This window comes from Sylvia atricapilla, chromosome 15 (genome assembly GCF_009819655.1).
Source record: "Sylvia atricapilla isolate bSylAtr1 chromosome 15, bSylAtr1.pri, whole genome shotgun sequence".
Taxonomy (NCBI): domain Eukaryota; kingdom Metazoa; phylum Chordata; class Aves; order Passeriformes; family Sylviidae; genus Sylvia; species Sylvia atricapilla.
Window position 1 is genome coordinate 5,575,260 of NC_089154.1, and position 13,570 is coordinate 5,588,829.

A 13,570-nucleotide genomic window follows, 5' to 3' on the forward strand; every position below is an offset into this window, starting at 1 on the left:
ATGCTGCAAACACGCAACACACCCTTTAAATCACAGAATGGTTTGGGTGGGAAGGGATTTCAAAAATCATTCAGTTCCAACCGCCTGCCCTGAGCAGGGACACTTTCCACTATCTCAGGCTTCTCCAAGCCCTTTCCAGCCTGGCCTGGGACACTTCCAGGATCCAGGGGCAGCCACAGCTGCTCTGGGCACCTTGTACCAGGGCCTGCCCACCCTCACAGGGAGGAATTTCTTCCCAATATCCCATGTATCCCTGCCCTCTGGCAGTGGGAAGCCATTCCCCCTTGTCCTGTCACTCCAGGCTGTCACCCAGAGTCCCTCTCCAGCTCTCCTGGAGCCCCTTTAGGCTCTGGAAGGGGCTCCAAGGTGTCCCTGCCGCCTTCTCCAAGTGAACACCCCCGAGCTCTCCCAGCCCGGCTCCAGAGCAGAGGGGCTTCAACCCTTGGAGAATCCTTGTGGCTCCTCTGCACTCGCTCCAGCAGCTCCACAGCCTCATGATGTGGGCCCCAGAGCTGGAGGCAGCTCTGCAGGTGGAGTCTCATGAGGGCAGGACAGAGGGGGACAATGACCTGAGGGGACAGGGGTGGCAGAAGTGGTACCAGAAGGCTTTGTCTGTAACTGCAGCCAGCAGTGACCCAGCACTGTGTCCATCACACGGCAGCTGCAGCTCCTCTCGCCGCTCCCACCTCGCTCCCAGGTACACGCTGCTCAGCCAGGCAGAAGTCACACTGGAATAAAGAATTATCCTGCCTCAATCAGTTTGTCTCCAAGGCGTATCGTTTGGAGGGAAGGAGGGTAGTGAAAGATGTCTGCAGACATGATTTTTTTTGTTAATTAGGCTGTGCACATTCCAGCTCTTGCTGATGGCAAAGGGAGCACCCGCGGCCTCACCTGAGAGCTGCAGGAACCTGCCCAGGCAATCATTTGGTAATCCCACGTACAGATGTGTTCTGGCAGGCAAGCACAGCTGGGCTGTAGCTTCACTGACTTGGCAGCTCTCCCCTTTCTTTCCTTGTGGGCATTCTGTAAGTGTTAAGTTAGTGGTTTCCTTGCCCTGGTTCAAAACTGAGTCTGCTTGTCCATGACGGCCGCGTTTCAGGTCAGGATGGAGAGGGATCAGCATCGTGGACGTCTCACCAAGAAAAACGGAGAAGCAGCAGCCAAGCTCGACCTTGTGACCAACCCTCTGCTGCTTTGGAAGGAAGCACTAGGTTAGGTTTGATGTTGAATTGCTTGTGAGAGCTGTTTTTTTAGACAAAGCCAGTTCAATAATCAAGAAGGTCTCCGCGCCAAATGACATCTCACCTGCTCCGTAACATAGCTCTGGACTGGATCAGAATAGTTTTAAAATAAAGATTACTAGGTCAGTCAACAAGAAAGGAGGAAAAGACCTGTATTAAATTCTCTACATTAGATCTAGGCTAAGAATGCAGGAGTTTTGTGGGTAAGTTGCTGCTTTCCCCCACCACAACATGAACACACTGAAGATAAACACAAAACCAGGCGTTGTTCATTTTACAAAAATAGCTCTTATGAGATTTAATGCCTGTCTCCATTTTACAGATGTTCCAGACAAAAATCAACCTCCATATTTTATATTTAAGAACAGAACTTCTGACAAGCTGGAACATCCTCTCTGAGCTTGAGTGAGTGTAGAAAGTCACCTGGGTAAAACCTGCCTTTAGCTTGTTCCAAGTATCTGTGGTAACGTCAAGTGTTCCCAATAATGATCCAGAAAAACAACAACAAAAAAAGACATAACCCCAGACTTCACAACAGAAACAGTGATTCCTTACAGTACAGATAAGGAATATCTGGTTAGGTAATTAAAAAATGCACCAATGTTTTCATGAACTATTAAGCAAAAATGGCTACTATAGAGTTATATAAGGGAGCACCTACAGGTTGAGTCTCTTCTGCTTAACTTAATTAGGAAGCTAAAAAAGACAGAAGAGAACCTTTTCCTGGCGAGGTTATCTTCATTACCTGGAAGTTCTGCAACCACAGGCAAAACAAGGCGAGTATTTTCCCCTCTGAGAGGCAAGCAGGCTGCATTTTGAGATTTCCTATTTTACAATTTGGCCTCCCAGACAAGATTTCCAAAGCAAATGCTAAAACCGTCTCAAGTTAAGATATAAATAAATAAAGAGGAGTGACAGGACTCCCATGGGATATCCTGACTTATGCTACAGCAGAAAATAGTCTCTTAAATCTGAGCACGAAGTGGTTTGAAATAATTTACATGTGATCCATACCCTGTGACGTGCCTCTTATTTTTGGTTCTTGCTCTCTCAGGCATTTAGGGAGATTTATGTGGGATTTCAGTGAGATTAACCATATGCACTCCCAGGAGTTCTGGATGTTGTCACGGGCCTGCCAAGGAATCTAAAGGTGAGGCTTGCTGCCACACCACAATGCTTAATGAGGACAGCATGGGATTTTAATTAATTTATCTGATTCTTTGAGCGTTGCTGTGTTTTAGTCTTGAGTGTGCACATCTAGATTGAGAGCTGAGTTCCAGGAGAGACAGCAGCACTGTGGATTAGCACTTATTAGTCCAGTCTCACAGCAAGTAGAAAAGACTCAAGTCACTCTTCAAGTTGGTTTGAGGACCAGGAGAATAGTGATGAAGCCTCACTATCCACCTAAAGCACATGCTGCAGGCTCAGCAGAGGTAACCAGGGTTCCCTGCCCTTCTCTGAAGGCAGCAGGGGAGGTTGGGCACCCTTTAATTCCGGGACTCTGAGGACGTCGGGCTGCGAACGGTCGACATCAGGTGGGACTTGTACGTCTTGCTCAGGCCGGTCATCCAGAACTTGAGGAGTTTGACATTGTCCTCCTCTGCAGCTCCCAGAATGCTCAGCAGTTTTTGGGTATCCTCCTTGGGTCTGCTGTCCACTTTAGTGAATTTAAAGAGGACTTTCACTTTACTGCAGGAACAAGAGATGGCTGTCATTATCAAATGGACTCACACACACCATCAAACAGGGAACAAGGAGGAACTGGAGCTCCTCTTGGCACCTACTGCAACTAGATCTTAATAAAAGCTTCAAACCAGTGTTTTATTGAAAGTATTCTCATGCTTTGATGAAGGAGGGTGATTAGTTAGGGAGGTAACTCACTTTCAGTAATAATGGGCATATTTCTAGTTTGGTTTTTCTATTCTAGCAGAAAGTAGAACAATTAATTGTGACAACTTGGGAGACACATCCAGTGCCCATCTGCCTTCAGGTAAGTTCACAAAGTCATGATGTTCCATGAATTATTTCACATGGCTGACTGGTCTTCCTTTACAGCTACCTGCACCTCTGAAATGCAGTGCCTGAAGGCAGAACCCGGGCATGTGTTTGGGTGTTACCTGTGCCGGGGTATGGCCACACTGACAGGCAGAGAGGGATTTGCATATTTAATCCTCCTAACCAAGGTGAGGCAGACAGGTGTTGTCATGCAGGTAACCTACAGATGTGTGAACTGAAGCATAAAGGTTAAGAACTGCTGAAAGCCAAAAAGAGTTAGGACTAGAGCAGAAAATTCTTAACTCCTGAGTTAATTTTTTCCTGTAAGTCCAACTACTGCTGAACTGCAGCAGGAGTCACCTGACTAAAGTGTGTCCTGCACTCTGCTGTTACTGTTCCAGGAGCAGCACCAAAGCTGCTCCTCTGAAAGCAAGGCAGCTGTACTTACTTCATCCACTCCTCCTTCAGGCAAACAAGGCACTGATCCACAACATCCACAGAGAGGTTCTGGTTGGTCAGGGCAGCTTCAATCTTGTTCAAGATTGTTGGGCCAACTGCAGGAGCAGAACAAGGGGGAAAGGGTGAGAAAGAGGATACACAAGCTAAAGGTTACTGCTTACACCTTTACTACTAATAATTGTTAAATATGTCCCCCAGTGGCCTGCTGGGATTTCATTTCCATGGAAGAAGAGCTAAAGATCATCCCATCAGAAAAACATCTGAACCAAGAAGCAACATGGAATTTAGTGAAGGACCCTAGGACATCCAGAGAGGTTATGGGGCCTTTGTTTTTTTCTTCAGACCCTTCAGTTTTTAAACTCCTGCTTATCTTTTGTTGTGACCTTATCAAAAGATCATTAAAAACACAAGGTTACGAAAAAACCTTCATGCTTCCTTGTACAATATACAAACACATATATAAAAATACAAACCCTCAACTTATACTTCATTTAATATTCCTCTTGTTAAGAGCAGTTCCAGGATACTTACTAAAAAAATACCAACCAATCCAAGGCACTCCTGGACCACTTTTTGGAAGCCCTTAGGAGACATTTTTCCCAGCAGCCCATGGCCTAATAAGTTTGGTGCTGTGGTGGAGAAAAGACCTTCCTGTGACTATTTTTGTCCAGATGTTTCTAGACATGCATCTGACTGGATGGAAAATAAACTGGTGTATTTATACATGTGAGATCAACAACAGGAAGAGCACTATGGAGAGAGCAAGCCTCTGCTTTGCATCTCTGTCTTCAGGGACAGAGAGGAAGGACAAGCCATCTGCCATGTCTTTTGAGACACTCAGTGAGACCAATCCATCTAAATTAAGACTTCCCAGAAAAGACAAGACTGATGGACCTGACTCAAATCACTTCTAGGAGCAAGTGTTCAACTGCTGGAAGGAAGTAGGTAAAATTCAACAAAAAAGTCTGGGTATTTCTCTATCAGTCATATTTGGCTACCAAGAGGAACATGGAAAATGAGTGATGTCATGGTCCTTACAAGTTAAGTCTTACTCAAAATAAACACATAAGTATTTCAGGATTGAAAGTGTTCACTGTGGGTTAGAGAATTTCCCCACAATTCTTCTTATACCTATGTTACAGAATCCATTTCTCAGTTATAAAAATTAATAGGCAAAATGCTGATCTGGTAGAGCAAATCTGTTATAATTCAACGATCTGTGGTGAACCTCACCTCAAAGAGCTAAAACCCAGCTGAATATTGACCTGGCTTCAACTCAAACCTCCTTTTAAGGGCTAGAGTACATGAAAACCAGTTAAAGATTAAGATGCTCTTTTAATGTCAGGGACAGAGGTTCTTTCTGCTTCCAAATCACCCACCTCGATCTGCTGCAACGGGGCTCCCACTGGTGACAACAAACTCGTATTTGTTGAGGGACTGCTCATCATCAAACAGGGTTGGGTAGAGGCTGGAGCGGGTGGCAGCACGGACCTCCACAAGGACTGCAAACTCTGGAGCAACAAGAGCCCAAAAGAGCATGAGCTGTGCCAGCCCAGATTCCAAAACACAGCTACAGACCCCTCTATGGTCAGTGCCTAGAGGAGGTGTCACATCTTCCAGTCACTGACCAGGCAAAGACACGGGGAAAATAAAATGAAGTGGTTCAGGCTTTATTTCATGCAGCCAATACTTATTAAAAAAATTAAAAAATAGTGTCCTTTACCATGACATGACAGGGAGGAGAGAGGGTTGTGCGGCAGGCTCTTACCAGATGACAGGATGTGTGGTGGGATCTGGACGTGTGGGCTCAGGCCCAGGAAGTTGCAGCGATAGGCCTCCTCATACTGGTCACTGTAGGGGATGATCCGCACACACCCCACGGGCAGCATCGTCTGCAGGGGGAGGAAACCAGCCCAGAGAAACTCTGGAATTAAACAAGTAAAGTACAATTCTCTCCCTGACTTCCAGGGCCAACCAAGACCTGGAGCACTGCTTAGGCAGATGCTCCTGATTTGGGGGATCAAAGCTTACTCAGCTTGAGAGCCCCTGCAGTCCTGCTGAGGACAAGCAAGATATCCAGAAGTTGAGGGGATTTCGTTTTGTGCATGTTTTGAGGGTTTTTTTGGTTGCTGTTTTTTTCAAAACCACATAATTTAGAACAGTCTTCACAAGATTACATGTCGGGGCAGATCATTACAAGGGCTGGAGTAGTAGAGAAATACATGTAAAAATATGCAGCCAAGAAACAAAGGAAAAGGTTTCTACCCGTAGGACATCAAAGGCAGACTGGACAAGATCCACATCCCGAGCTTTCCAGATGACCTGGTTCCCCATCAGAACATGCCAAGCCAGCATTCGGAATGCTGATGCCCCAAGAACCTGGAAAAAAAAAACCCAAACCATTCTGCATTGGTTATGAAAATAAGTGAAATGTCTAGTTTGCCCTGTTAAAAACATGAGTGACAGGTAGGAAAATGGCTAGACGTGAACAACAGGAATGGATGTGGAAATTTAACACATAAACCTTGGGCTCATGAACCTTCCCCCTCAACCAGGTCACTGGGAGCACAAGAGAAGAGCAAGATCTGTACAGAATTATTTATTCTATTTGTAATTTTTTCCCCTCTGAAATACGTATTTTTAAAGCAAATACTACTTGGCTTTGAAGAGGCTGCACAATTTCAGTATTAAATTGTTGTCACTGTTTTTGGGAAGAAGTGCAGAGTTTGAGAGAAATCATCTGACCCCAACCCACATAACTGATGATCATCAGGGGCCCACGTGAGGAAGGGAATGTGCCCAGAGATGCAGTTCACATCATGTTCCTGGCTGGGCAGGCACTGTGCTGAACAGAGCTTCAGGGAATGTGCAGGTTGCAGAAAATAAATGTATGTTTGAAAAAAAACCACCACCATTATCAGGAGAAAAGAGCTTGTGAACTCTGCAGCCTTTCTTACCTGTCTCATGTGCCTGAGAGAGCGAAAGACAGACAACCTTCTGTGAGCTACATTCCAGCTGTTGCAATCTGGCATCAGAGATGGTTCAGGGGAGCTTTTGGACAGCTCCTGCCCTTCCACAACATCTGGCTGGGAAGAAGGCTTCTCTTCTTCCTCAGAACCGTCCCAGCCTTCTGACTCTTCTTTCAGATCTAGAGAGAAAAAAAAAAAAAAAAAAAAAAAAGCAGATTGGTCATAAAAACTGCTGCTCTCTAGGAATGGAAACTGGAAAGTGCTCACATGCTGCAGCCATGTGATTTTGGGTGTATGTGGGAAGAGAGAGCTCAGAACACAGTAACTGAAAGTACTGGCAGCAGCAGAGACACACCTAAGTGTTAATTCAGATAAAAAATAACTACTGAAGGGTGAAGAAACAATTTTTATCTTCACCTTTCAGAACAGAAAGTCACATTTTTTGATCAGTTATGCTCTCTATTTTTATTTTAAAGGTTATGGACAAAGCTTTGTAGATTCTAGTCTACATGGTTAATAAAATAATTCAACACAGTAAAAAAAAAGAATTGATCCTTTACTTTTAGAAAGTTTGTAGAAAATGCAGCAAGAAATCTGTATGTTGTGACTGCAAATCCTTCTGGCTGTAGAGATTCACTGGGAGGGCCAGTCCAGCCACAGAGAACAATAATCTTGATGATGCAACAGTGCTACTTGAGTGACAAACACCACAGAGAGCAGAGAGCCTTTGAGGTGCCTGGATTTCACATTCCTGTCAGAGCCATCTCTAGATGGGAGAGTGCATCTCTGCTGCAGAGACTACCAGGAAGGTAAAACTGATGAGCAATGGCTGTGCTTGAGACACCGATCAAAGGACTCAGTGTTTCATCATCTAAAGCATTCTCAGAGGGTCTCTGCAGCTCTGGAAACTTCTGTCTCACCTGCAAGTTTTTCCATCTGAACGAGGGTGTCTTCTGTGGGAGCTCCCTCCAGAAGCTTCTCTGTAAGCCGGCTACCACAAGCCTTCAGAAGCCTGGAGACATTGAAAGGAAGAGAAGTAGAGTCATGCAGCTTGCCAGATGCAAAAATCTAGCAAGAAACCTGTCATGATGTCAAACAAAACATCCAACCACTAACCACTTTATGCTACCTTCCAGCACATCCCTGTGCTCTCCTCAGTGTGGGATTATCAGCCCATTTTACAATCCCTGCCACGCAAAGTCACCCAGATCCCAGCATTCTGCATTTTCTTTGTGCAGCCTGCTTATCCCCCAGCCAAATCACATGTCAGTGCTGCAACTCTCCCTGTGGCATCTTTCCAAGGAACTTTAATGAGCCAGTCAGGCACTGGAGCAATTGGACTCTCTCAGAGCCCAATGGCTGCACCTCCCATGCAGCTGATCCCAGCACAGGGGCACTCCCAGGTGAACCACCAGTCTGTCGTGTCAAATCGAGGTGCAACACACTGGGGGTAGGAGCATCTTTTATTCCTTTCTTTGACACTTCCACACTGCAAAACCTTTCCATCTGCATAGCCATGGCTTCTATCAGCTGCCACCTTAGTTTTACTTCACAGCAAAAAGACATATTTTTATCCTAAAGACATCCATGTTGGTTCTTCCCAATTCAGACGCTACTTAGCAAAGTCTAAGTATCACCTCAAAAAAAACCAAACCAAACCAAACCAAAAAAACCCAAACAAATCCCATTCCCACTCTTTCAGGATATGGCAACATCCTCCTGAGGAAGAAGCTGAGAAGAGCAGTGGCATTACCAAGCAAAGGAGGTGTGCAGGCAGGCCCAGAGGTTCTCGTCGTTGGTCAGGGATGTCAGGGAGCGGGCGGCGTTCCCGTTGCGCTGGTGCAGGAACGGGGTGAAGGCCGTGTTCATGCGCTGGGCACGCTGGGGACACCCAAACTGCTCTGCCTCAAACACCTGCACACACAGCAAGGCCACTGTCACACACTCAAAGAGATTCAGTGTCTGCACGGAGCTCAGGGAAAAAAACCCACAGCAAAAAATACCAAGTGAAAAGGGTGTGTCACATACACTCATCCAATCGTGGGAAAACAGAGAAAGGCACATCTTATTCTTAGATGGACTAAAACTGTCACTTGTGCTCCAAAATCGTTGAACTTCCCAGATTTACTTACTTACATTTGTAACAAAGCTGTTGTCTACAAGGCCTCTGAAAAGCACTGAGTGTCTCAAATGACAGAAACACCCTGTTCCTTCCCTCCTACACACCCAGACATCGAATCCTGGAATGGTTTGGCTTGGAAAGATCAACTTGCTCCAACCCTGCTGCCACCTTCCATGAGACCAGGATGCTCCAAGCCCTGTCCAAACTGGCTGTGAACACTTCCAGGGATGGGGATACACACCACTCTCCTGAAGGCCTTGTGTCAATCTTAATGACTACCCTGGCATGAGCTGGATCAGGTTTTTGACTCAGCTGTCAATCAGGGATCATGACTGAGATACTGACATTGAGTCACTGACCCACCTTCAGCGCTTTGCCCTGGAGCTCATCAATGATGCCTCTGATTTTTCCCAACAAGAAAGGCCAGGAGTTGATGAGGTAAATCCTGTCCATCATGATGGTGATGATGCTGTACCAGCGCTGGAAACCTCGGGCCAGGCTGTCTTTGATAAAGAAGGTGTGGCTGAACACAAAACCATGCTGTTCATCTCCGAAAAAAATAGGGCCTTCACGTCCTGGGCAGACCTGAAGGGAAGGGACACACACCTAAGTCATTAAACACATCACAGGATAACCAACTAAACAGCTTTCTGCACTTTTAACACCCACTAGGTGAATAAATGAAGCCTTTTTACGCTACTATCCCAAAAGTGTGGTCAAACAGCCCTCCAGATGTATCCTACAAACACTCCAAATCCTTCAATTTAACTGCATTTTAAGAATTCAGCTCCATTCAACTACAATACTGAGACTCCAAAAGGAATTTTGCTGATCTTGACACAAACACTCTTTAATCTGTAAGGTTTTTCCTCCATGTCTGTTAGAGGATGAATATTAATGGTCTACAAAAGGCACTCAATGCCACATTCAGAGGTTTTTACAAAAAACAGGTTATCTCACAATGACAAATAATAAGCACAAGGAACAAAACCAAGAAGGGGATAGGATTTTTAGCCTCACAAGGTGAGAGGAAGGAAGCCCTGAGGTCATCAAAGATCAAGCTTAAAAAACACCACCACTCCTGGAATAAACAGACTTCTGTGCCTGTCTTTCCACCTGGTTCCCTCCACGTTCCAGTCTGCACAAAGCAGCCAGGATCAGCAGTGGAATATCTTGGATTTGAAGTGACACAGGAGCCAGAAGCAGCGTTTCCCTGTCCCCCGAGGCAGGTACCTCACAGCTGAGGCTGCGGACGCAGGCCTGGCGCACGATGCTGAACAGCTGGGGGTGGTTGGGGTGCTGGTGGCTGACGTACTTGATGGAGGTTTCTTTGTCGTGGCTGACGTACCCCGGGTGTCCTCCTGCAAGAGAGCGGCAGCCCTGAAGGCAGAAAAGCAAATCCAGCCATAAATGAGTGTGCAGTTACCTCAGGTTTCCAAAGAGCTCTCTGACTGTTCACTCCAAAGCACCATAAAATGTTATTTGCACACACAGACAGGAACACAAAACTCAGAAGGCAAGCAAGGTGAGTCAGGGTCAGGATTTGAACCCAGCTCCTCACACAAAACTCTGCCATACTTCCTCTGCTCTTGTGCTCATTTTCCACTATTTAATTTCACTGTGAACTTGGTGCTGGCTCTACAGCTGGTAAAGTTCAGTTAGAGCAGCTCTGAAACCAACTGGCCAAACAAAACTGGCCACAACTGAAGGTTGTGAACTGAAGGGAAGATGAATAATAAAAATGTTGGAGGAAGTACTGATAGAAGACAAGTATGAGGATTATAGAATCATGGGATGGTTTGGGTTAGAAGGGACCTTAAAGATCATGTCATTCCAACCCCTCCTATGGGCAGGAACACCTTCCACTATCCCAGGTTACTCCAAGCCCTGTCCAACCTGGCCTTGGACACTTCCAGGGATCCAGGGACAGCCACAGGTTCTCTGGGTAACCTGTGCCAGGGCCTCACCACCCTGACAGGGAACAATTTCTTTAGAATACCTAACCTAAATTTCCCCTCTTTCAGTTTCAACACACTACTCCTTGTCCTATTATTGACAAAGAGTCCCTCTCTGGATTCCCTGCAGGCCCCTTCAGATATTGGAAGGTTGCTGTGAGGTCTCCACACAAACTTTTGTTCTCTAGGCTGAAAAGCCCTGAACAACTGAGAATATACATTATTCCTATTGTTTTAATTGTTTTTGCATTTTTTTTCCTAACCAATACTGCTCCTAAAACTACTATTAATAAATAATCTGATCCAATCTAACGAAGTAAACTCTCCTTGAGGATGAGGAAAGCATTTCTCAGCCACAAGAGAATCACAGATCACAGAGCTTAGAGACCTCAAGGTCCTGTCAAGGTGTATGTATTCATCAACAGCTCCTTCATCCCCTTGTCATGGATCATTAGGATTAGAGTTAGGGCCAGCTTGCCACTTATGAGGGCTTGGAGATCTTCTGGCACTGACACATATAAAACAAGTGCTGCTCACATTTTTATTTGTCTCAACAATTCAATTTGCATCAGAGAAGCTCTTTAGCCCAAGCCAAAGACACCGATGCCCACACAGAGATTTTCACACTTGCCTCACACATGTCTGATTTCTTTGGCCCTGGGCTGCTGGAGTCGGCGCTGGCGCCTTCAGCCGGGCTGTGCGAGCGGATCCGGCTGCTCATCTGAATCCCACCTTCCTCGTCCTCGGCCTGCTCATTCTGCCCGGAGATGTCCCCGCTGCCGGCACCCTGCGGGAGCGGCGAGTGCAGGACCTCGGTGCAGAACAGGGTGCGAGGGCCGTGGAGCTCACAGAAATGGCACAGGGCAACGATAGCGTTCATAGTGAGGGCTCGGCACACCCGCCAGGCCTCCTGCAGCCAGAGCACACGGTCAGCACACGGGATATCACAGCATCTCTCAGGCCTCGCTGGTGCCTGTCCTGCTCCTGCCCTGCATCCCACCAGGAGCAGCTGGCCTTAAGCTCAGCCTGAGCCTGAGACCTCCAAGACCATCGAGTCCAACCTGCGAGCGATCCCCACCTTGTCACCCAGACCAGAGCACTGAGTGCCATGTCCAGCCTTTCCTTAAACATCTCCAGGGACGGTGACTCCAACACCTCCCTGGGCATTCCACTGATCCAGGACCAACCTTCTGTTTCCTGATGGGATGGCCTTGAGCAACCCAACCTGCCATCCCAGATCCTTGACGCTGAGCCAGGACACTTCAGGCCCCATGGGGGTGTATAGGGCTCATGCCCAGATACCTCCAGTCTTACAGGGAATCCCAGAATGGTTTGGGTTGAGGGGACCTTGAAAATCGTCCAGCACAATCTCCTGCCATGGGCACAGACACGTTCCACCAGACCAGGTTGCCCCAAGTCCCATCCAACCTGCGGCTGGTCACTTCCAGGCATGGGGCAGCCACAGCTTCTCTCAGCAGCCTGTGCCAGGGCCTCACCACCTCACCGGGCAAATCTCTTCCCAATATCCCACCTAACCCTGCTGTCAGTCTGAAGCCGTTCCCCCTTCTCCTGTCACTCCAGACCCCTGTAAATAGTGTTGTCCCATCTTCCCTGTAAGCTCCATTTAGGTACTGGAAGGCCACAACTGAAACCTTCCCCTTTCTAGGCTGAAGAATCCCAATTTTTCCAGCCTTTCCTCAAAGGACAGGTGCTTCTCCCCTCTGATCAACTTGGTGGCCTCCTCTGGATCAAAGCTGAGGTCGCACAGCGCAGACCCCAGTGCCCGGAGCCTCAGGCCGGAACTGGCCGGCCCTGCTGAGCGTCCACGGACCTGAACGCCTCAAGCCCTGCCGGAGCCGGGCCGGCCTGTCCCGCAGGGCCCAGTGTCCGGTTCCCCGTGCCCGGTCACCCCCGGCCCAGCCCCGGTTCCCCGTGCCCAGAGCCCCCGCTCACCGCGGCCGCCGCGGCCCGTCCCGTGTCCGCGGGCGCCTGACACCGACTGACCCACCGCCCGTACCAACCCCACCGCCAGCTGGGGGGGGACAGAGGCAGATAGCTCCCCACCAGCGCGCCCGCCGCCGCCGCGAAGAAGAGAAAAGATGGACAAAAAAGTAGGAGAGAGAGAGATGAGAAGCCCGTTCGTACCGCGGGGCTCAGCTGGCCCGTCCCGCCGCTCTCCCGGGGAGCAGCCACCCCCCGGCTGCCGCAGTGGCTCGGCCCAGGGCCGCCCTGTCCACAGGGGCCGGGCGGACCCATTGCCTCACGGAAGGGGGGGGGCATGAGGAGGTCTAGAAGGCGCCTCCTCCCCTCTCGCGCTACACTTGCCCCACGGTCACATCGCAGAGCGGGAACAGTGTTGTTCCATCACCGGGAACAGGAGAAGGGGCCAGCGGCAGCCAGCAGACTCGCTGGTGGCACACCGGGAACGGGCCGCACCCCCCCGCAGGGTGGTACGGGCCGCGCCGAGGGTCACGTGACCCGCGGGCACCGGGAGGGGACCCGGGGTGGCCGCGGGCGGAGCCCCTGAAGGAGCCGCCGCCGGGGCCGGGGCTGGGCTCGGGACCAGAGTGAGCCGCGTTAACGAGCTTCGGCAGCGGCTGCCGGAGTTCCCGTTCCCGGTGCTTTCCCTGGCCTCAGGGCGGTGCCGTGTTCTCCGCAGGCTCGGCGACACTTCTCCATTGGAGGCTCAGCAGCCACTGTCTTAATTCCTTAAAGTGCTTAGAATGTAAGGTTTTGGCAGATGAAGGTTTCGAAGTATTGTCGTTTCCCGATTTATAAAGCAGCTCCACGGAGGTGTTTACACAGGTACAACCCGGGAAAGGCAGGGGA

The 13,570-nt window shown here is 48.6% G+C and overlaps 1 protein-coding gene across 2 annotated transcripts; it reads right to left on the reverse strand.

Annotated features, from left to right (window-relative positions):
* Nucleotides 1–1,506: 1,506 nt before the first annotated feature.
* On the reverse strand, nt 1,507–13,139 carry FLCN (folliculin). Of its 2 annotated transcripts, none has more exons than XM_066329832.1 (12): nt 12,887–13,139; nt 11,373–11,651; nt 10,020–10,166; nt 9,150–9,371; nt 8,418–8,578; nt 7,585–7,676; nt 6,653–6,843; nt 5,961–6,074; nt 5,464–5,587; nt 5,075–5,206; nt 3,685–3,790; nt 1,507–2,930 (listed from the first exon to the last, which is right to left on the reverse strand). In XM_066329832.1, exons 1-12 carry the CDS (start codon nt 13,019–13,021, stop codon nt 2,729–2,731), a joined length of 1,905 nt encoding a protein of 634 aa, XP_066185929.1. In that variant the 5' UTR covers nt 13,022–13,139; the 3' UTR covers nt 1,507–2,728. The 2 variants fall into 2 exon arrangements, with proteins under 2 accessions (XP_066185929.1, XP_066185930.1); XM_066329833.1 differs by lacking the exon at nt 12,887–13,139 and adding an exon at nt 12,695–12,873.
* Nucleotides 13,140–13,570: the final 431 nt, after the last annotated feature.